The sequence below is a fragment of the Rhea americana genome, unplaced genomic scaffold, assembly GCF_003343005.1.
Source record: "Rhea americana isolate MKP2758 unplaced genomic scaffold, rheAme1 scaffold_83, whole genome shotgun sequence".
In the NCBI taxonomy this organism is placed as follows: Eukaryota; Metazoa; Chordata; class Aves; order Rheiformes; family Rheidae; genus Rhea; species Rhea americana.
This window is the reverse complement of record NW_028187012.1, coordinates 1,637,904-1,662,286: the sequence shown is the minus strand read 5'-3', so window position 1 is coordinate 1,662,286 and position 24,383 is coordinate 1,637,904. Positions and strand designations below refer to the sequence as shown.

The following is a 24,383-nucleotide window of genomic DNA, read 5'->3' as shown; positions in this document are numbered from 1 at the left end:
CATCCAGAGAAAAGAAAGCTAATGTGAATTTAAGAATATTTACAGATATGTTTTTCTTTATATAAGTATGGACTTGTTTGATTTTAAAATGTAAACAAACATTTAAAGTGCATATCAAACATTTTAGTATATCCAGGAGATATGCTAATGTAGTCTCTGGTCTGCTTCTGCCAGGGAATCCTTATAGCACCTTTTAACAAATTCTAGATGTTCACTTTCAGCCAAAGCTGGAGGACAAGAAATTATAGCGTTTTCTGTTCTCCTTTCACATGAACTGCATTTCAGAAGTATGACATTCAGTGAGTAAAGGAAGAAGTCATGTGCTAACGTGGATGAATCTTTGTGAAGGTTGCCCAGAGAGGTTGTGGAGTCTCCTTCTCTGGACATATTCAAAACCCATCTGATTGCGATCCTGTCTAACATGCTCTAGGTGACCCTGCTTCAGCAGGGCTGGTGGACTAGATGATCTCCAGAGGTCCCTTCCAGCTTCAATCATTCTGTGAGTCTGTGATTTGTGAATAGTTTAACTTATGTCAGTTCTGGTGGAAGTTGTGAAATATGCCTGTAATTATACTATAACAATATTTTAGCATTGTATGTTTATTTCCCATAAAAATCTGAAATTACACATAACATAAAATGCTGCAATTAAATATACACACTATGATTAACAAACATCGAACAGAAGTCTACACATACTGCTAAYGCAGTATTTTGCTGATGTTTCTGATTGCCTGTTTTATATTTTATTAATGTCTAAGGCTTAATTCATCTAAAATTTTATTATAAATATCTGCATTCTAGAAGCAGAACCAGTATTAAGAGCTAAATGAGGAGTCAGATATTCAACTAAGGCTACAGGTGGCTTAGACAAAAATAGTAATYTGAATCACTGAGAAATGTAAGATACAAATTTGTATGTGCGAGCAGTAGAAGTAATTGGAATAGATACAGTGCAGCTTAAAGAATATGTGTAACAATTGTGGCTCTCTCTTGTTATGAAGAAAAAACAGTCACAGTGAGAATAATTTGATTATTTTATGGTTTTATAACAAATATGGTATAGACTTATGTTGAAATAAGTGCAGGAGTATATTTAGAATTTATTCTCTGTGTTGTAGAACATTTTTAACATATATGCTTTATAAACGTATTTCACCAGAAACCACCTTCCTGTATATCTCTCTTGTCAAAGGAATATAGGAACATGCAGGTTCATGCAAGAAATACAGAGGTTCAGATATAATTTCTGGATTAAATCCTTCATTCACCAGATGCATTTTCTGATGTTTGAAAGTTGTAGTAATTTGCATAATATCCTAAAAAAGAAATAAGTTAAGTCCAATATTACATTTCTGCCCGTATCAGTGAAAAAAAAATAGTGCAATTACTGAAGAAAATGGATTGTACAGTTTTGCTATAGGATGGCTTGAGTTAAAAAGAATGATCTGATTCACAGATGCAGTGGAATCTAAATCTAAAGGTAGCTTTTATTTCATTCTCTATATCAGAGCCATTTTCAAGTTCACAAATTTCTATTTTAAAGTAAGCATTTTTTCAAGTTTTCATTAATGCAGCTGATCATAAAACCTGTAACTTATGGAACACTTGGTGGTGGTCTGCAGAGAGCTGGCTGATTTTATAGTGCTGGCACTTCTCTGGTTTCCAGCTGCCAAACTTCATTTGAGACATTGAATACAAATATATACAATATATTAAATACCTTCCTGTGATATTTTTCTGTGTAAGCAGTTGCTGCAGTTGCTATACAGAAGCTCTACAACTGCTAATTCATTAATAATTGGTCTGTGCACAATAGTCAGTGTATGAGAGCACTATAAAAAATAATCTATTAAAACGTGGCTCATATTACGGGGAAAGTTAAAGAAGCCTTATTCTTAAGCATTGTTTTTACTTGTACATTTTTTTCAATGTAGCCAAAATTTCCTTTTGCTCTTCAAACTGAAACAGGCAACTTTTCAGTTTCTGTTTGTTTTTTCTCTTGAGCTGTAATTTAATTAGTTTCCTCTTCCCCCTGCCACTCTATATCCAAGTCTCAGATCATTTAATCTTTGGCTTCTAAGCAGAGCCTGCTAATAAGTTTGCCAGTTAATTCACTCTTTTTGGCAGSACTTATGATAGGAACCACACTTAGACCACCAAGTCATTTCATGCAACCACTGAATAGCTGCCAGATGGTAATATGATTCTGTCATTACCAACTGGGCTTGCTTCAAATTCAATAGCCAGCATCGTCTTTTCTTGGTAATTATTTAAAAACTTGCAATGATTAAGATGAAAGGTCTAATAAAAATAGGTATTAAGTATTTTCAAATGTGTATTACAAGTAGAGATTGCTGAGATTTTCTATTGAAATGACCCCTTGAAGCTATTTGTACAAAATCAGAATTTTATACAGAGAAATACTGTTGGGGGGTGGGCAGAGGACAGAATAAAAATGCAAAACTGTAATAACTCCCTGGATGCTCTCAGAAACCTCTTCATAATTTCTTCCTCCAGGTTAGCAAAAGTTTAGGAAAAATCTACTACCTCCAAGCACCCTGCCTGTCTGCATGGCTCTCTAGTTGTCTGCTTCGGTTTTAGAGTGAGTCAGAGAATTTGAAAACAGCTCGCTCACTCATTCACTCTATTTTTCACAAAATTAATAAAGACTTCAAACCAAATTAGAAAGAGCATGCATATGGACAGCTGAAAAATTTTCAGGACAGGTTTTATCTGAAATCCAATTTTGCATGAGAATTTCRTATTTTTATTTGTCACTCTTGATTAGAATGAACTATTCCTCATTTTTTTTTCTCCAGAAAAAGAACTTCGTTTTCTGAATCAGCTCCACTCAGAAAAATTTCATTCTTTTTTTTAGAAATTTTCTATTATCCTCTACTAGGATGCTTTTTAAAGTAATAATTTTTAAAAATCTTTTTGATTTTATTATAAAATTGATTTTATCTCTTTTAATCAGATTTTATTGATATTTAGATATCCATAAACTATTACTGGCAATATCTGACTTCCTTCAACTAGCTAAAAAAAGCTTTTCTCAGAGAACATGTAAGCTTAACCAAGTTTAAACAGTTCTACATACATAGGCAGTGGAGCTCCCATAGCTTTTTTCCTGTGTCTGAGAGAAACATAAAGACAGTTCTGTTCCAAATTTTTTTCCCAGGAGAGGGCACTGCTGTCCTTAGGCACCATAGATAGTATTTGGAGATACTTCTACCTAGTACAGTATTTCCATTAGTTACAAAATAGCCTTTCTCAATTCTTAAAACTCTTTCAATACTCACTTCCCTCTAAACGAGGGAATACATTATCTCTTCAAATATATGTATAACAATAATATTCTCTTTCACCTCTTTCTGTGTTACATTATCTCACTCTGTATTATATTCCCATCCTGTTCTCAGTCCAGYTTGTACCCTTCAGACCCAAAATGTATTTTAAGGAAGAGACAGAATTGTCGAAAGGCTCTTAGCATAGCCTGGCAGCAGCAAACTGTATGCAGACTTTCAGAAGATATAAAACAGGGCCCTTTCCTGCTCTTTGCAGTTCATACTCTCTTGTTGCACAAGTTCATACTGTGGGGAGCATGCAAGGGATATAGTCCTTGCACTTTTAAAGCGCACTTTGAAAAAGAATTGTATCCCAGTTCTGCCTTTATACCCTAGAGCATATGGGCTCATTCTAGTTCTTTGATTATGAGATCCTCTAATTTATCATGTTATTTATTGCAAAGTTATAGCTATTTCTTTGATATTGTGACAGTAATAATGAATAATAATCACTTCAAGATCAAATGTGTTAGGAAAAGGTTTTAAATGGATTGAATCATCTTTTTACAGATGCATGCTGTTATGTATAATATTGCTCATGTGTCTGCTCTGTCTTACATTGGCTGGAACAAGCTACTTAAAGGTAATCAGTTTTAAAAGAAAATATGACTTTGCTAAGTCATTAAGTGCATCTAAGAGTATTAGGTACAAATGGATTCCTAAAGCAAAATATATTTTTAATCCATCAAATAATTACTTTAGAATATTTTTTCTGAATGCTAGCTTAAAATTATTTTTGCATTTAACTTCTTGAAACTATTTTAAGTTAATTTCTACATTCCATGATTGTAGAGACCGATTTTCAGGTCAGACAAAAGATAAATATGAACAGGAAACAACTGATTTGTCTTACCATGATTCTCACAAAGCGTGGTTGGGCATAACTTGGAAGGAAGTCCACAACATGCTTGTAAAGTCTTTCTCCATCAAATGGTTGGTCAGGCTTAAGCACAACAGCTGCCATCCCTATTCTTCCTTCATAATCTAAAAAAGCATTGAAAGTAGTATCGCAAATATGAGTTATGTACATGAAAGAGGTATCTTCTACCACTTTTGGGAGCATTTAGTATTGGTCAGAGCAAAGATTTTGAGCCTGTGTATCTGCCCTACCCTCTCAGACATCATTCAGTAGATGATACAAAATAATTTTGGGGGGAAAATTTAAAGTTACTTTCAGATTTTTTACTCAATTGAAAAATGTCAACAACATCTTTTTTTTAGGAATTCTGTAGAGCTGAAGCTGGTTGCTAAGTTTCCTTCCTGCCCTGCTTAATCATTCCATCGGTAATATAGTGGCCAACTGAAACCAGAGTGATCACTAGTCAATAAAAAGCTGGAAACATTTCCACAAAGACTAGCACAGAACGTAAACATGTGAGTGTGCTCTCCRGTATATATCAAGTCTAATGACTACTGTACATTGTATAAGCAGTTCTGAATAATTGGCTTCTGCTCTACTYCATGGACAGATTAGTGACAAATATAGTGCCAAGTGCCTCCTAGTAAATTACAAGCAGTAAATTATGTTCTACATGAAAACAGAGATAAAAGCCTATTAGGAAAGATGTAACAAACACAGTTGCTACTTTCTCTTATTCACACACAAGTAAAAATTCCAATGGACAAAACATTTAAATTAGAAAAAGTAAGCTGCCAGGGTCAAATCTGTCCAGAAGGTGAAAGCAGCTTTGAGGTGTGACCAAGGCACAGAAAGGATAAAATGTGGGCATTCCCTTTTCACRGAAATTAACTTGGAGTTGTTTAGCTACTGGTGTGTAATATATTTGGCAATGTTTGAGACTCAAGTTGATTCAGAAATACAAAACATTATCATGTTGTAATATTAATACTTAAAGCAGTTTAAATTGGCCAAGGGTGAATGTGATTTTTAAGGACTAGGGGCTTTGTTTTGGTGGTGTGTGTTACTCTCTGCCCTGAGAGTCCAATAACTGCAGCCATTCAAGAGAGCTTGTCAGCTGCAGTTGTTGATTAGAATGGGATGTACTGTCCAAGTGAGCTTACAATTTTGTGTCCASTTGAAGGACATCTCTCTCAAATCACAGAATCACAGAATGATTGAGGTTGGAAGGGACCTTTGGACATCATCTAGTCCAAACTCCCTGCACAAGCAGGGTAACCTAGAGTACATTGCACAGGATCACATCTAGGTGGGTTTTGAATATGTCCAGAGAAGGAGACTCCACAACCTCTCTGGGCAACCTCTTCCAGCGCTCTGTCGCTCTCAATAGTGAGGATTGTTTTCCCCTTATTCATGTGGTTTGAGAATTGGCTGAAAGGCAGAGCTCAGAGGGTTGTGATCAGCAGTGTAAAGTCTAGTTCTCTTCTCAGTTTCTACATCCCAGCATACCATTAGCTTTCCTGGCCACAAGGGCACATTGCTAGCTCATATTTAACTTGTCCACCAGGACTCCCAGATCCTTCTCTGCAGAGCTGCTTTCCAACAGGTCAACACCCAACCTGTACTGGTGCATTCYTCCCTAGGCGCAGAATCCTGCACTTGCCCTTGTTGAACCTCATGAGGTTCCTCTCCACCCAACTCTCCAGCTTGCCCAGGTCCCTGTGAATGGCAGCACAGCCTTTGGGTCAGCCACTCATGACAGTTTGGTATCGTTAGTAAACTTGCTGAGGGTGCACTCTGCCCCTTCATCCAGGTCACTGATGAATAAGTTGAACAAGACTGGACTCAGTACYGAGCCCTGGGGAACTCCACTAGCCACAGGCCTCCRACTAGACTCTGCRCCACTGATGACAACCCTCTGAGCTCTGCCTTTCAGCCAGTTCACAATCCACATTACTGTTCACTCAGCTAACCCATACTTCTGGAGCCTTTTCAGATTAAAGGCTCTACTCTAACAGAAGTCTTCTGTAGTTTATAATTTTGTACTTCTCATATCTGTGTTATGAGTTCTGTTTCATCCAAGTGTTTCTTTTATTCATTATGGACTTTCAGCATGTCATCTTTATCAAATACACCATTTTTTTGAAACAGAGATTTCAAAGCACTATAAGAAAGCATGAATTTCCCACTTGACTCTACTGATTTCTGTACATATAAATGTGCATTTGTATATAAGAACAGAAAAAAATAGAGCAGGAAAATTAATTACTATTTTCATTTAATGTTCACAAACTATAAGGAGGTTCTTACTTTTTACGCTTACACCGTAAACATTAACTTCTTGAACAAAATCCATCATCCCAATGATCTCAGAGACTTCTACAGTGGCAACGTTTTCTCCTTTCCATCTGTTGAAAATATTTTTTTAAATAATGTAAATATTAGCTAACTTTTTTTATTCTATACATGGCTGTATGTGGTGGAGCACTATTGCTAATGTATACGACTGTTAACTGAAAAGTGTAGACAGATAGAAACAGTTCTGATTTAGTGATATCTCATTTGAAACCCCAGCCTTAAAATAAAAGAAAGTGCCATTTGACTCAAATTTTAAAAATTGTTCACCATGACTATTCGGCTGGATCTGAAGGTATGTACCTTGGAGGAGATYCTTAATGGTTCTGTTAAAACCAAACAGGTGTTTATCAAGTTCAAGTCTGAGCTTTGCTATCCAGCCCTGTGTATGCGTGATTTCCTTCAAGGAAAATTGATTTCCTTCCATCTCACTGGATTAACTGTTAAGTCTTTATCTCACCTAAAAGTGTCTCCCACTCGGTCACTGAAGTAAAGGAATCCACTCTGGTCCATCACCAGGAGATCTCCTGTGTTAAAATATACATCTCCTTTCACAAACACATTACGCAGGAGTTTCTTCTCAGAGATTTCTTTATTTCCAGCATATCCAGAAAATGGGGTTTCCTGTGTCACCTTGACAACCAGAAGGCCAGGTTCACCTGCAGACCATAAAAGGAGGGGGGAAAGGTGTATAAACAATGAACTATTTAGAACATAAAGTATCATATTGAAAATCTTTTGGAAAGCCACATCTGTTCTACTCATCTTATTGCTACATTTCCATAGCTATTTCCTGAGCAGCAGAAAGAAGTGACTGGAAGAGGGAACATAATACTGCTTCCTTCAGTCCTGAAAAGCTAGACCTTAGGGAAGAGCTTTGATGGCCTAGGGCCTGCCGGTCCATTTACTACGAATGCAGTTTCCGTAAGATTTTTTTCCACCGTTTGTCCTTCTCTGTTTGCACTTGAATGGATTGTATGTCATCCCAAAAGTCTCACATGGAGTGCAGGATTGCCTGTTTCTGCCACTTGGGCTCTTCCAGAAGGTTTCAGTTTCAGTTTCTGAAGCCTGTTCCCCTGATAGTGCTTGTCCTTCATTCTGGAGTATAGGGAAACAGTATTAAAATATGTTTTGCGTTTTTTTTTTTCCAAGAATCTCTCCAGATTCTTGAAAGAGTTTTTCCACTCCTCCACTTTATTATTCATAGCCTGCCCGGTGTTCTTTTCTCACCCTGAAAGAGCATTTGGCCCAGGAAAGGACAACTGTTTTGTCATTTGAAAAGGATGATGGTAATCAAACAACATTCATGGGAGTAAAACACAGTGTCCGGCTTAGTATGCTTTATATTTTTCTGAAAGATAGCTCTCTGCACAGTGCTAGTGAGGGGAACACACACTGGAAGCCATGACGGGAAGTCTGACAGTGCCTGTTCCTCAGAACATCCTGGATGTTCTGCAGGAGTCTGCAGGATTTTCCTACTAGGTAGCACTCATTATGGCCGGCTGTACAATTGTTATTTATATTAAGGACAAAAATCGCATTGATTTCACTGGAATTAACTCAGAACTCCCCTTGTAAATGCATTTCTTATTATTCTATGGCTATGGTAGGTACTGGCTTATCTCCCAGTCTGCTTCTGAGGTTAAGAGACATTTCCAGCTTCCAAAGGTTTTTATTATTTTTCCTTCCAGAGATGTATGGAGATGTTTTTCAAACAATTAGTTTTCTTCATAGCTGCATAGCTGTCTCTTATATGAAATCGCCTTTGTTGTTCTGAACTCTAGTTGTGGGAAGTAGAATGAATGCTCATATTATAGTTCAGAGGAGCTCAAACCATTGCAAATAAAATGCATGCTTTATAACATAAAGAACAAAGCCATCTAAAAATGTTGAATTAAAAAAAGAGTTGTGCAACGTTCCAGCCATTTTTACATGATGATTCTTTGTCTCAGTTTGGGAATTTACAGTCACTGCTGTCACACTTTGCATCAAGTGATGGCTTCAAAGTTATTCAAAAAATACATGTAAAAATCAAAAACACTTGCACAGTTTTTTTTAGCTACGTCTTGAAACTAATTATGAAAGGAAGAAATTATGTCCAGTTTTTAATGTAATAGTACTGAACAAGCTAGCCTTTTTTCAAGAAAAAAGTCACTTTTTCTCAATTTAGATGTTATCAGAAAATAATGCATTTTCAGATATAATTAATAATAATTATTACTTTGGTTGCCAATGCCAACGTTTCTTTAAGGTCTGATATTACTATTGCAAATATTATTTAGCTCAGCGGTTCAGGACCCTTTTTTGACTTCTGGAACTTTATCTAAATGACAGTTAAATCTACATTACCAAAGCTAGTGATGTTACAGATTTTTTTCCTAGAACTGTTAACTTTGTCACACATGGATGCATGCACTCGTGCACACATGCACACACAAACACATTTAAGGTAACTTTAATAAACTGCATTGCTATGTCTTTTATGAAAGCAAGTTATCTGGGTTTTTATCAAATACAGCACTCAGCTATAAAGATATGCTATTTTCAGTCTGAGAGCTTCAGCTCTTTCATTCAATGTCCTATTTTAAGTCAGTTTTGGAGATTCTGTGTAACTTTAGGCACTAAATAGTTAAATCTACTTCAGCTGGTAAATGTGAAAATCTGAAAAATATCCTCCAAATTTTGAAAAGGCATATTTTACTTTCTCAGAACTTTTAGAGATTATAAAGTATCTGTAAATGTCTGGTCTCAAAATACAGTATTATATAGGAGTTGCTTGCCCATTTTATTTGGAAAAAAAACCCAGAAACACCAGGATAATTTATTTATGTATTTATTCGTTCAGCAACATGAACATGTAAGTTTTTGCAGATGGGAGCAAAATCATTCTGAGCCCTGAATATAAATTATATTCTTACATTATTGTATTTTTTTATATTATTTGTATCTCTTGATACAGATTTGTTGATTTGTGTCGACTGATGTTTTTCCTGTATAATTTTTGACTTCTAATTATATGTCAAAAAACACAAGGCTCTGTATTTCACAAAGAGCAGAGAGTTAATCCCTACCCCAAAATATTACCACGTAAAAAATGCATTTTATAGATAACTGATAATTTTCCTTACCTATTGGTGCTTTCTTACACCTTCCATGTTCATCCTTCATAAGTTCCTGTTTCCAGACATCATATTTCAACAATTCAAAAGAATGTAGGAACTAAATAAAAGAATGCATATACATTAAAAACCCCACAGTTTTACTCAGTTTGCAGCTGGTCTGATTAAAATTACTTTAAATTAATGAATAATCCCCTATTACTTTTGGAAGGTTTGGAACATCCTGAAATATACTGACACTGTTACTGAGAAGTAATCAGATGTTTGTCAGAAAAAAAATTGTATCATGGTAAGTCACGTTAGATACACAGATGAAATTGTTGTTTCCTTTCTTGATAAAGAGAAGAAACAAAATCCACTGTTTTAGAGTACACTCTGATTCACATTATCTATGTAAAATAAATTAGGACACTGCTTTTGATTAAATCGTTGATTTTGCTTAAAAACGACCATTCTCTTCTAAGTAATGGCTTAAAATTACATGAACGCAAATCAAGAAGATTCTCTGAAAAAAATCCAAATTAAATTTACAGACATCTCAAAATTACTTCAGTCAGATCGAAGTGGAAACTTACAGCACAATGGTTTGATTTAGGCTTTCCGGCCTTCATCCCCTGTCCACATAGTTAAGATTGCTAAAAGATCAAAAGCATTGCAGAGTTATTATTATGGCCATGGGAAGGCATTTTCAGTGTCTCAGATTAAAAGCAGAAATCATTTGGAAATCATTAATCTGGTTTTGATGTTAGCTGATCTGAATCTTTAGTATCATTTGAACAGTATTTTATTGTAGTTTAATTTTCATGATTCAGAAGGAGTCTGTACAAATAGGAAAAACATTTGAGACTGTCAAGGCATTTTTATGAGTGGAAGATGTGTATCTCAAATGAGAATTTCAACATCACTCATGTATCTGAAATTTATTTTTCAGATATTTTGAGATTTATATTTATCTTTCTTAGATTATGAGATTCTGAGAGTTTGATTCTTGTGCTTATTTCAGAAAAGAAAGTGTGATGATAGTTTTAATGARTGAAGATGCAATCAAACAGTAAATTTGTGTGAGAGTTTGTTCTAGAATGTGTATCTCCTGACTCATACCATAAGTCAAATGAAAACTAATTTCTGCCTCATCACTTAATATCTGTGAGTTGTTAAGATGATAAATAAACTTAAGTGAAAACCATCTTTAATTGATCCTATGCATAGGCACCTCTATACATTGGGATTATTTTTTATATGTTCYGGGAAAAAAATCTCTGTTCAGTGAGTGCTGTAGTTTTAGCTTCTGTGGACTTCTGTTTACCTACTCTAGCTTCACAATATATGAACAGAGTCAATGGAGGTAGTGAAAATAAGGCTTTGGTTTCCATGAAAAGCAGTTTATTTTATGTAAACCTTGCACATTTTCCTTGTCTTTACAATTTTTTACTTATTTATTTTTTGACCTGCTTTTGGAGGAGGAAGGGGAGTTGCTTGGTTGGTTGACTTGGTTACACTTACCCTTGAGAAAACACCAGCGCGGCCCACAGCTCCTATTTTATTTGTATAATTTAAGAAAAAAGAATTTCCTTCTGTGGATCCATAGAATTCAAATATTTTAATTGGGCCAAACCTTATCAGGAATTCTTTCCAGATAGCAGGTCTTATGCCATTTCCTAGAGCCATACGCACTTGGTGAACTCTGTCCACTTCTCTCTGTGAACAGCCAAAAAGAAATATTCTGCAACTGAGATAAGGGGTCTAAATACGTAGAGCTGATCTAAAATTTCCTAGTAGAAGAGTTTTCCTTTAGAAAATGCAGCTGTACAAACATGCTTAGAGGTAGGTATTAGTTTTATAAAAATCAGAAAATTATCAGAGTTTTGTCTAAGGTTGAAAGATTTTCATAAAGTGTGAACAGTTTCTCTTTATTCCTATAGTTCTCCTTTGCATTTTCACTTACAAATTCCACCAGACATTTCTATTATGAATTTTAAAAGAATCATTTTGTGTTAGAAATGTAAATAAATATACTGTAAATAGTGCCATTTCCCATARAATGGAAATTGCTTTCCAAACCAATTACATAAGTAACATACTTTCTTAGAAAACACTTGTGACAGCGTATAGACAGTGCTAGATGTGATGAAGTCCAAATTCAGCAAAACTCCTATCAGATTTATAGTCAAAATGTAGTTGTGACCATGTCATTTTTGCATGTCAACTATTAGGACATACCACTCAGAGGCTTTCTTAGGCAAATAGTTTTGGCCCTGAGCCAGGCTGCTCAGCACCTCTCATGTTTAAGCCCTAGGTAAGAAGTGGAGTCAAGACTCTGACTATGGAAAAACTACTACTTTTTTGGAGAGGTAGGTAGGACTGATTGATTCAGTTGCCTTCATGACTGAACAACAGAAAGTGAAAAACAAATCAGATCGGGAAAAGCAGTTTCTTCAGGACAAATCAGTGCATTTTGTTTCCCTTCCAGTGTGATTTTGAATTTTGAAAATTATATAATAAAGCTGATTTCTAAATAAAATAAAAGTGGTTTCTAAATGGAAAGTCAAAATACTTTAATAGAATCAGTATTATAACTTTTTCATATTTAAAAAAATCTTTGCATAAAATTGTTTTGTGAGCTCTCTCTGATGGGGTCAGACAGACAATTAACAGACAATTTCATTTGATCTAGTTCAGCTGTAAGGCAGGCTAACCTTCACTTGTTAAAAACAGGAACAGAGACTTCCCTTCTGCTTAACCAGCCCTGTTTTCTTTTGCGGTTGTGATAATTAACCCAAAGGGATGGCATGGCACATGTCAATGTGATCAAACCCAATTATGAACCAGATGGTTGGCAATCTGGGATAGTTACTTCATACCTGATACTGTCCCTTCTTCTACACTTCAAAGCTTCAAGATGAAACAATGTTTATTTTTCCAAAATAGCTTGTACAATTGTAGAACTTGGACAGAGTAAATGTCAGGAGCTCAAGAGATTATAAAGCTAGCAAAAACTATTACACTTTGTCTAGTTCCTGGTATAACAGAGTCTGTCAGGCTTCCCTGCATCACTCTGAATTTTAAATTACCTTGATTTTAAAACCTGTGTGGTTCCTGTAAAAACGTTCCTCAGCATATATTCTGTTTTGGTTGTTATAGCTCCTACGGAGTACCATATTTCACAGTTATCAGTTCTGATAGGTGCATGGATGCCAGTTAACCTTCCTATAGATACGTGTTAGTCACAGAGGGGTTTCTGGAGTCTCTGTCTATGTCAAGAAACCCAGGAGTGCTTCCTCATTCCCAAGTCCGTGTTCTTGTTTGATTTCATGCTCTGTGAAGCAGGGCCTGGTGCCCTGGCTGTGAGTTGGAGCTTACTCCAATGGTCCCTCATCTAGGTAGCCCTGATTTGCGCAGCACCAAGACTGGGCTGTGCTCTGGCATCCCACAGCAGAGAAGGCTAGATGAAGTGTGCCTGCCTGGTTTATTAGCCTGCACAGGCTTGTCTCACTGTAGAAGAATCTGCCTGATACACTATAGATCTTTTACATTATGGATCAGTATAAYATATAATCCTTTTGATAGGACTCTGCCTTTACACTGATTCACTTTTGCTGGCATCCCCAACACTCTGAACTCAACAGCTTTCTGTTTTCCCCTCTTCTTACCAGTTGCCAGTTAAATATCAATATCCTCTCTGTTAAATTCCAGTCATTGAGCCAAGTAAAGAAAGTTCTTCCTGTCTGTTCCTGCAGGAGAGACCTTTACACAACTAGTTTGGCCTAGCTAATTATTCCTTTGTTGTTTGATCCATGTACTGACAAAATGTTTGTACAGGCTGGAGTTCTGGCCAACAGCTTTCCTGGCTTGGTCATGGTCTGATGATGCCTTTTTTCTGTTTGACCCCTTTCCTACCTCTGGACCACACAAAAGCAAGTTCATCTGTTCAGATGAACTAATGGACTCAGTTGTGCCTTTGTTGCTAGGTCTCGTGCCAATCTCTGACCAGTGCAGATGGACAGCATTTGAACCTTGTCCATGATGTTTTCTGTGGTAGGAAGGAATCTTTCTTGTCAYCTCCCTTCAGTAACTTGCAAACTCTCAAGTATAATGCTAGGAGAATTAACCCATCTTAGTAATTTTCCATCATTATCTAGAAACAAGTATTGCAAGTAAATGTTTTCAGGCTTACATGCTTGCTTTTCTGTTGCTGCTGTGCTCAGTGACATGTCACTTTTGTCTTAAATCTGATCAAGATTATCTCTATGTCCTTCAGTACTGTTACCCCAGGGGCAACCATGATGTTTTACCACACTAGTAGTGGCATGCCTTTATAAAGGTGGGTTTATCATCATATATGCAGTACAGAAGCAAAAGATGCTGTTTGAGCAAAGTAAATTTATCCTTTTCAGAAAAAATAAACAACTCATTCAACACTTACAAAGCCATACAAAGATTATTTACCAGATATTAAATATTGGATACAACTTTTCTTAATAAGTAACTAGTTTGGAACACTGCAGTGCAGTGTTCGGTTAATGATTTAATCTGGTTCTTACACACATTTTATCATCAAGTTTGATAAAGCTTCTATTGCTTATACCTTTTCCTTACTGACCTGCCTTCCATTATTATTTTTATTCAGATGAAAAGCCAGACAAGCTTGGCTTTATAGAAGGCGTAAAGATAGTATATGAGCATAGCTGTCCAGTCCTGCCGGGTTTATACTTGTGTAATTCCATCATATTTGCAAGCAACACAAGACCCCGTATTTGTATACTCCGAAAAAAAAATGTCAAGCATAAGAAGACTCTACCACCAATAAATAGGTAAATCCATATAACTTAAAATATTTGCTATGTTTTAAAACTGCAGTTATAACAGGAACTTACACTGGGCTGGTTACAAAGGTAACGACAAAGTTCCCCTATGTACAAAAAGATCGTTACGTTATATTTTCTACAGTCATTCCAAAACTGGCTTGCCGAAAATTTCTTCTTCAAAACRCAAGTTGCTCCTAGGTGATGAAAACAAACAAGGAAATTAAACATAARCATTAAAATCTATCATCTTCTACCACTATTGTTAACAAAAAACCCAACATTCTCTTGATTCAGCTAATGTGAAAAGTAAGCCATTTGCAGCAAGGTGTTTTTGTTAAATGGGCCTGGCACAATGGAGCACTTCTTCTTGGATTTCTGACTAGAATCTAAAAACTTACAGTATGAAAAGGAGTAGGAATTAATTGTATTGTGTGAATCTGACTTCCCCTCCTAACAGTTTCATACTCAAATTTGTAATGATACTTTTCAGCTTAAAATATTTTTACTTCAGTGTTCTCTTGTTTCATGTTTAAATTGAAATATTAGGAGGCATCCTACCCTATTCTTTCTTTTGTATGTAAATCCACAGAAGAAATCTTATGGCCATATTTTTTCTGGATTATATGCTATATAGATCATTACATCTGTAGTTAGGCGTGTTTTGGAAAGGAGAAACTGTCATAAACTTTTAGAGGTCTGCAATTCTCAGGAATAACTCAAAGCCATTAAGTTTCTTTCAAGGTTGTTACCAGTGTAAATCTTGATGGGGGGAGGAGAGAGCTTGAAGGGAGCTGGCAGTTTTCTGATTTTTTGTAAGAAGAGGTAGAAGGAAAACTGGCTCAGAGCCTCTATTATTTCTGTCTCAATACCCATTTTCATGTTTCTTGTCAACTCTTCACCTTCAACTTTTTGCTTCTGTTGTTCTGATGTTCCTTTTGTCCAGTGCTCTCTATTCCAAAAGCTATCCCATCCTACACCCTCGCATGTCAGCTGTACCATCCTTTTGCTACAGTTTTCTTTAAGTGCTGTTAACCAAGCATTCCCTATTTTTCCTCTTTCCGTCCTTTCCAAAATTCCTTTCTATGTGGGTCCTATACACAGACATAAAGCTTCCCAGTTCCTAGTTACTTATGATTTGGAGTTATAATCATGTCCTCTTTCAAATACTGTGTCTGAGGGGATACTTAGGTGCAAAATTAGTATTTATCTCTTATTTTAAGAGACATAATTTATTTAGTTGTCATACAAGTAACCAAGGAACTCTAAAAATAAACACACAAAGTTTAGAGTGTATACCTAAAAATTTCTATGGCTTTGGCTTCATATTTTGAGATTTTGCCGTTTATAACRTAGCCAAGATCTCTGTTTTTTCACTATTTGCCAGCTGAGGAAGTGGCAGGCATAGAAGAAAATTTCTGGAAAAAAWTTATTAATATTTAGATAAATAGCAAATGCTTACTACAGATGGGTGCACAAACATTTATGATAACATTTCAGAAAACAAATATTCATTAAAATGTATTCAAACTGTAATAAGTACCACTTAGAATAATAACTCCAAGCTTAAGATACTGTATTTCATATTAGAAGTTAATAGGAATGTATAGTTGAGGAAAAAATATACGCTRTTTTAAGGAAAGATTTATTTACCACATCCTTCCTTTTTTTATGTGTTTGTCACAATTTTATAGCCAAGAAAGCTGATGACTGTGAGCCAATTGCATTTTTACGTATTTTAGTTCCACAAATTTAATTCTTCATTTGTTACTTACAAAACATAATGATGAGAGTTATTCACCAAATATTAAAATGATACAACATTGGCAGTTATACATGTACTGGGATGTCAATAGAGTGAGAGGGATATATTCAAGGCATCTCTGCATTGCATTTCTTGAATATATTGTATTTCTTGTCTTGTCTGTATCGTGTTTCCTGTTGATCTTTTGAATACAGTGTGAAGTGCATCTTCATTTGTGATTTTACTCACATGGAAGACTTAGTAAAAAGTATACAGCAAGCACCATGCAATTTTAGATCAAGTCATCCTTTCTCTCTCTCTCTTTCTCGTCACCCTTGCCTTTCCTGCCTTCACAACTCCCTTAATGATTTTTAAGAAACAAAACCATCTGAGGTCATCATAAGTCAATGAAATTTCACCAGACAGTAAATATTACCTAATGCAATGCATCCACCGATGCCGAGAAGAGAAGCACTGATGTGGTACAAAGGAAGAGTGAGATACATAATATCCTGAGAAACTGCCCCACACTGGATAAAGGCTGAAGAGGAAGACAGGGTTCTTCGATGGGTGATGATAGCAGGTTTGGGGAAGCCTGTCAAAGTGAGAAAAGGAAATAATTATAAATGTGCTGTTTACATTCACAGTTTTGCTGCTATCTAGAATTTTTTGGAATGTACAAGTGGAATTATCCCTTCTTATGAGTCTTATGAGTCCCATACTTCAGTATTTAGATAAAGAATATGTCTCCTTAGTGTATCAGCTTCTTTGGTCTGTTCACCTTTAAGGCTGTTTAATCATATCTCTTTGTCTGGGAGGGAAAGTCCCTACACATCGCAAGCGGATGCAGATCCCTTGCATATGCTGTGTTGCCTCGCAAAGCAAGAACTGGAAAGGTTGTGAAGAGTTGTGCTGCTCAGCTGCTATTTGCAATAGGAGTAGCTTTGACAAAGTTGTTYGGCTTGGTTGGAGGAGGAATTCCCCTTTCCTTCCCAGTGAAGTAGTGTGAAGCTTTATTACTTGGGCCAGTCACTGAGGAAAAGTTTTGCCCCAAGGCCCAAGCACTTGTGCTGACTATAGCTCTTTTTAGTATAATCTGTGAAATTCTGACATAATGAAGTTTGAGAAACTGCTAGAGACTGACTTTATTGGCATTATATTTAAGAAATTAAATTCAGCCATGGATACCTATGCAAAAGTTCTCTAACTGGATTTATGCCCTTGTTATGTCACAGCAAAAATGTCTTTTAAGTAAATGAATTCTTGTGTAGCTTACTGTCTTGAGTTAAAAATTCAACTTTTGTCTTTCTGTGTCTTGGTGCCAAATTTATGCCACATAAATTTTAAGGTAGTTTCAGTAGTATGTTCTTAGCGCACATACTCACCTGTACTTCCTGATGTGAAGATATACACAGCTGTGTTTCCTTGGTCAGTCACAGATCTAAGGCAAGATGGAACAGGGTCATCAGGGACCTTATCTAGTTTGTCCAGTATAGTACCAACATGCTGGAAAGGAGAACTGGTGCTCATCAGCCAGATAGTAACATTATTGTCCATGAGATGAAAAATAAACTCCTTCTCTATCGATCCTAAACGATCTGCCAAGTTAAAGAAATATGTACTTAGTATTAAAATAATTTCAGTTACAGCCCTGATTACTTGCACTGGAGTTAGGTGCTTTTCCACTGCCTACAGTGAACCTACCACTCCACACATCAAGATAACTCCACCTGTGAGATCCTAGGGACAGTGAAAAAGATAATCACAAAGGTTAATTTCTCTATCCTTCTCATTTGGTTTTAACTGCAATAGGTAAAACTGATCTTATCACTTGATGATACTAAAATATCGTATTTTATTTTATGTTACAGCATTTATATGTACACATACCAACTAATGATCCCTCATAGGTTTGTATGTGTGAATTATAGCTGTTAGTTAAAAAGATCACTTATAAAGGAAATGTGAGTCTTCTTGGAATCAGTGGACTTGTATCTACAYAGGCCAGTAAATAGAAGTGGAAATGAGATTCTGCTGAAGTTTCTCAYCAGGCTGTTCCCTTCCTGATGCACGATTGTTTCTGCTGGTACATTGGCCAGTACTTTGAGTGTTTCAGTTTGAAGCTTCTTTTTATGCTGGTTAATTCCACATATTTCTGGTATTTATACCATTAAAATTTAAACAAACCTATCACTTTCCCCTCTTTTATGGCCAAAGTATGTGTATATGTATATGAAGTGCTTGAAGCTTTGAACTGCTCTGGTTTTCTATTTCAGAGGAAAAGTATAAAGCAGTGGGAAGTCAGTAGTAAATCAAACATGACATGGGAATTACCTTCTGCTATCACCAGTGCTTTCGCTGCACATTTATTAATACAGTGCAAGAGAGATCTGGAGTGGACATTGAAGTTGAGGAAAGCCACCACGCAGCCCAGCTTGGCCAGTCCAAACCACACATGGATGAAGTCGGGCTCATTGCCCATCAGCAGGGCCACTGTGTCGCCCTTTTTCAGAGCTGCATGGTGGAGGAAGACCTGGGCTAGCCTGTTACTTCTCTTGTCTACATCTTGGTAGGTGTGCACCTTCCCTTCGTAGATGATGAATGGCTTGTGGGGAATCTTTTCCACTCTCTGAATGAAAAGATCAATTATTGAGAGAATTCCATTGCTTGCCCTTTTCTTTATTATTGCTTTTAACCTCTTCCGTCTCAAGAAGTAGAGCAGATCCTCCCAGAAATATGGGGAAAATATCCTCAGAGAGACATACAGCACCAGTGCTCCTCCAGCAAGTGTTGAAAGCCACGTGTATAGCATGCTAGGGGGAAAAATTTGATTGGGTATAAAATACAATGCATTTATATAGTTGGTAGCAACTTTTAAGAATACAGAGACTGAAAGACAGAAATCTCATTGCAATTCAACCAATTACCTTGAGAACTCTTTAAATTGACATATTGGATTTACCAAAAGTACAAAGGCCTGGAACAGTAAAAAACGAAAAAAAAAGAGTAAAGAAGAACGCACAGTTGATACAGAGGAGTTCCTTTAGACTAAAAAAAAAAAAAAAAAAAAAAAAAAAAAAAAGAAAAAAAAAAAAAAAAAAAAAAAAAAAAAATGTAGCCAATGTAACAGTAGAATAAGATAGTGACAATTAAATACAAAAGGGAAATTAAGACATTTAAAAAATATCTGAAGAGCAAACAACAGAAGATATAAACATAGGAAAAATAATTGTACATAATCTTTTAACCTGGAATCAGGATTCTATCTAGACTGCTTATTGTACCAGGGCAAATCCTAAAAAAAGAAGGAAACAAAGAGTTAAATCATGTAATATGATATGTATGTTATATGTATGTTATAAAAATACAGTATACAATACATTAAGTATACTGTGTATGAAAGATACACAAAATATCTTCTCTTTTAATATATATCTAAATAGACATTAAGTATCTTAATATATATCTATAGATCTAAATAGATCTATATCACTCTCCTAAATAGATCTATATCACTATATCTTCACTTTTACTATCTTCTTTATTGCCTTTGTTTTTGGTCTGGGTAGAATTTGAGGCCACCATCTAATCTTCCAAAGACTGAAGATTTGAACAGTCTGCTGAACATCCTCAAATTTCAGATGATACACTATGACCCTTCTGCATTTTCTAAAGTAGTCAATTTTCACCTTAAAATTTTCTGAACTTTGTAGTAAATAGTAATGAATAGCTGATTTATTTTTTATTTTTATTATTTACCATACTACCCAGAAGTCTACAACAAAACCATTAATCTATTGCTACAGAAGCACATACTAAGATTTGAAGGAATATCTTTACAGCAAAGCAGTTACTAACTTAATTAAAATATTTCAATCATCAGTCGCCATGTTTTCAAATAGTATTTAGAAAGAGACTCATAAAGATCACATAAGGCCCCTTACAATTTGAAATGTCTAACACTGACCAGTCTCCTTTTTGAAGTTTCAGCCATGATTACAACAAGTACTCAAAACATTTTTATATGTCAATGTAGGATTCAGAACACTTCAGCAGTCTGTGAGGCTTTTCCAAATAATGTGGCCTCCACTCTGTAGTTTAGAAATATTTTACTGACAAGTTTTACTTAAAGGTAAGATTCTCAAGCTAGTTTACATTTTTAACAATATTTAAAGACTATACAATCTCGTAGATTTTTTGCAGCAACCAGAATCTTGTATATACTGTAAAGCTGCTGTAATGTTGAAGAGGTAAAAGAGCACCTTAAAAATGAAAACACTGTGGCATTAATTGCATACAAAGATATAAAACAAGTTAAAGTATATCATGTGAGACATTTTGAAGTTCTAACAAAAATTAAAAACAAAACTTGTTTCTGAAATCTCTGATTTGTAACTGACAACTTTGCCAACTTTTAGTTAACCTTAAGCTTCCTAATTATTCTTCTTTATTATGGGATTTGTCAGGTTACATATCAGGCTAACATGTATCTTTAATACCAAAAAAAAAAAAAAATTATCTCAAAATTAACCTAAAAACACTGTGTCATTCATTTTTATGGCTCCCATATTAACCTTTGGGCTTTTTGCAAATATTTGTTGCTTATTTTTCTAGCCAAGTGAACTCGCAATAGACCTCATGCTGTTCATGGCTATTGAATTCTCCTTGACTAAGGCATGTAAAGAGTTCCTAGTTTTCCTTTGCCATTTTGTACAGGTGTTCAAGATTCCCTATAGCTCCAAAGAGTAAATTTAGCCTCAGGTGATGTGTAAATGGCAGAGTTTATAATAAATATACACACAGACATAATTTTGGAAGAAAATAAATAAAAGGGATTATGAATCAAGACTAAAACAGCTTTAATTGTCTTCTGGACAAGATCAGAAGCAAACTCAGTAAATAATAGACCTGCTGTAACATTCTTACGTGACTTTTATTCCCAAATATAGCTATGGAATATAAGTAAGAATTAGTAGTCTAATAAAACAGACAAAGACTAGACCAGAATACATGAAGCAACCTTTGGTCTCCAAAGTTCTTTCAGAATTAATTTAGGTTCACCCTTTTTACAGCTGGATGTACATGGAGAGGCCCACCAATCTGTCCTCATGAATTAGTTCAAGCAAAATACTGTTCATGGGACAGAGAAATGAAATCTAAGTTAAACAGAAGAAATTAAAGGGGAAATGTCAAATATATAAATGGAGAAGAAAGCAGTGAATATTAGGAAAGAGTATGCCTCTTTCTGAGTGAAACTACAGTCATACAGCCATGATCTACTCTGTGCCAGTAATGACAAGCCTGATGCCTGCTTTTCATTGTAATATCTTGGCACATTGCATATCTTGCTTTTGATTACTGGCCTGCTGGATTCCCCAAAACATTCAAGAAACGTACGTGCACAGCTATCTAATCTGCTGTCCAAGAGAAGGAGCAGCTCGGGACAGTGAAGTATTTTATTGAATTAGACAAACACATAGCAAAGTACATATTGGAAAGAAATGGTTTTAATTATTAATGCACTCTGACAAGTAACTTAAGATTTAGGCATAATTGCAAACAGCTCAGTAAACTCATGGTTTTATCAAATGCATCCTTGATTTGCAAAAGGTTTGTATTCTTCTTAAAATACCAGCTACTGCTGAATTTCAGCTTGTTTTGTTTTTTTGACAAGGCTCTCCGTCAAAGAGAAATATCCTTAAATTTGGAATGCTTCATGTCTTTTGTATTCTTTTCAGCATGTTTCACACAATGGAGTTTTGCTTGCACACGCATCTAGATTTGTTTCTCTGCATGGTCAGAATTAGACCTATTTGTTCCTATGAGTCAGTGCACTCTGGGATGTCTTCCCTGATGTCTTGGAAAGGGCATTTGAGCAATTAGCATGAAATAACCAAGTAATTCCTTCAGCCTTTTATTAATTAGTAGGCAATCTGGTATTTCCAGTCCTTAGTCTTCATTTGCTTATCTGACCAGAATAATTGTATGCCAAAAAGTATTATTTTAATGAAAACTGGCTGCTAGCTCTTCTCAGACTGAACTCCCTTTCTCTCTTCTTGGCTCTAAGCCAGGATTATTTTCTTAAAAAAGGGGAAAACAAAACAACAGAGCTGCCACCTCAGACACAGAGCTGCTACACATGCATAGCTTAGTGGGTGCATACAGAGTAGTTCTGACAGGCTAGGGGCATATAGAAAGAAAAAAAAAAAACACAGAAAACGTTAAGACCAGTTAAAAGTATTTAAGATCATCCAGAAAATGTTCTGGTGGCAGCCCTGCACAAATTACTAGGAGATGTAAGCAGTCTTGTGTGTTGGCCCTGGTGTAAACTGCAGGTCCTAGTTTTCTGCAAGTTCTGCCCTTTATGTTACTTTACATTAAGTAAAGTAAAGACTTTACAGTTAATATTATTATGACATTAGAAGGACTAGACTAAGAGTCCTGGACATAGACTTTTGATTGATAGTGATCCAACCAGCTGCTTAAATTTCTGCTGTGGAAAATTTGTGTTTTCAAGGTAGAAATAGCATGTTAATAGCCTTAGTATTACACTAAAAAGTCTCTAATGTGGAATTTTTATTATTACACTATTTTAGTCAGCACTTTACTAACAAAATCATAACTGAATTCAAGAAAATTCATCCTCAATCTCACATTATTATTTTTGGCTCTTATTTTGGGGGGGATGTCTACAAAGTAAAGAGTTATGGAAACCTAGAGTTCTGTTTACTTATTCTCTCTGCTTTGTTCCTCTTTGCTTTTTTTTCAACTTTTCCTCTGCAATCACAAGGACAGAAAACATGTTTTTTGTGAAAACTGAAATTCTTAATGATTTCTTGATATTTAGAGCTTGAGCTTGAAGAAAAACACAGAAGACAGAAAGTAGTCAATGGTGTTGAAATGTAAAATCAACTGTTTTTCAGTATTTAGGCAACCACATGAATAATGAAGAACGGCAAATGTAAAAGTTTCCAAATACAGTAAAAACAACCATTCACTAAGAATACATATTAATATTCTGTCTTTCTAATATTCCGTCAGATTTTTCAGTTAAACAACATGCTGCCTGTGCTTAAAAACAAGCTAATGATTAGGCAGCAGCAGTTCAGTTTTGAAGCTCAAAGTCCTGTTTGATCAATAAAAAAAAATATATATATTCAATATATTTATCTAATTGAGGCAGAAAGGCAAAATCAACTTTAGAAAAATGTATAAATACAAACAAATAAAGGAAGGAATCTAATCTGACTTCAGATGCACATTGTGAACATTGTTTTGTGTGAATATAGTAAGAAAATAACCTACCAAAGAAATGCAAACATTAACCTAAGTTTACTGCTAATGCTCTTTCCAGCATCTAAATGGTAAATAATGTCACCAAACAAGCATTTTCTTACCACCACTTATAGCAAATGACTGTATATTTTGATCAGCATCCTGTATTTGGTTGAATCTTTCCTGGCTCTGTTTATCACTCCTAGGAATGTTGCATGGATAATTTAAATCCGTTCCTTTTATCCAGTAGAAGATGTTCTCTTGAAGCTTCACATCCGTATGATGTTTCAGTGGTGACTGTATGACTGAACATACAGCTAAAGGCTTGTGTCTGTCACCGGCATGTTCCAGGTTTCCTGACCTTTATTTCTTCTGCTTTGCATCTGTTTTTGAGCATGTGAGTGAAAGAGAATTGGAATATTGTACTTTGGAACTCAGGGTGTTTACTGACTATAATGAGAGTTAATTTTTAAAAGAGAAGGAAATTAAGTTGGTTATGATCTACTAGCTTATAGGCTTAAAAAAACCCTAAGTAGCAAGACAGAGTTGAACAAAAGTCATACAGTACCAGTGTGATAGAAAAAGATCACCTAATAAATAATTTACAATAAATAATTATGGTGTTCAGTTTTTAGAAAAGCCGTAAGCCGTTATTTTTACACAACTTATTTTATTGAACAATTAACAGATTTTGGCTTACAGACCTTATTCCATTCACATACCAATTTTGTCAAATTATCTATAGTATTTGAAGGACATAATTCTGGGCTGAGCATATCACACACTGGCAATTCATCTAAGGATTAGGCTGTCATGCTGGTTGGAGGAAATGATTAAAGATGCAGTATGATGGAGATCATGACAGTGAAGTAGATTGGT

General features: G+C 35.5%; 1 protein-coding gene across 2 annotated transcripts; it reads right to left on the bottom strand.

Annotated features, from left to right (window-relative positions):
- Window positions 1-1,142: 1,142 nt before the first annotated feature.
- On the bottom strand, window positions 1,143-23,483 carry LOC146585278 (long-chain fatty acid transport protein 6-like). 2 transcript variants are annotated; one of them, XM_085323207.1, is made up of 12 exons: window positions 23,428-23,483; window positions 18,564-19,042; window positions 17,615-17,827; window positions 16,666-16,824; window positions 14,554-14,682; window positions 13,158-13,171; window positions 11,187-11,381; window positions 9,693-9,783; window positions 7,025-7,223; window positions 6,520-6,617; window positions 4,204-4,334; window positions 1,143-1,319 (listed from the first exon to the last, which is right to left on the bottom strand). In XM_085323207.1, exons 2-12 carry the CDS (start codon window positions 19,039-19,041, stop codon window positions 1,143-1,145), a joined length of 1,884 nt encoding a protein of 627 aa, XP_085179333.1. In that variant the 5' UTR covers window position 19,042; window positions 23,428-23,483. The 2 variants fall into 2 exon arrangements, with proteins under 2 accessions (XP_085179333.1, XP_085179332.1); XM_085323206.1 differs by lacking the exons at window positions 13,158-13,171; window positions 23,428-23,483 and having other exon boundaries at window positions 14,558-14,682; window positions 18,564-19,041.
- Between the last annotated feature and the right edge of the window lie 900 nt (window positions 23,484-24,383).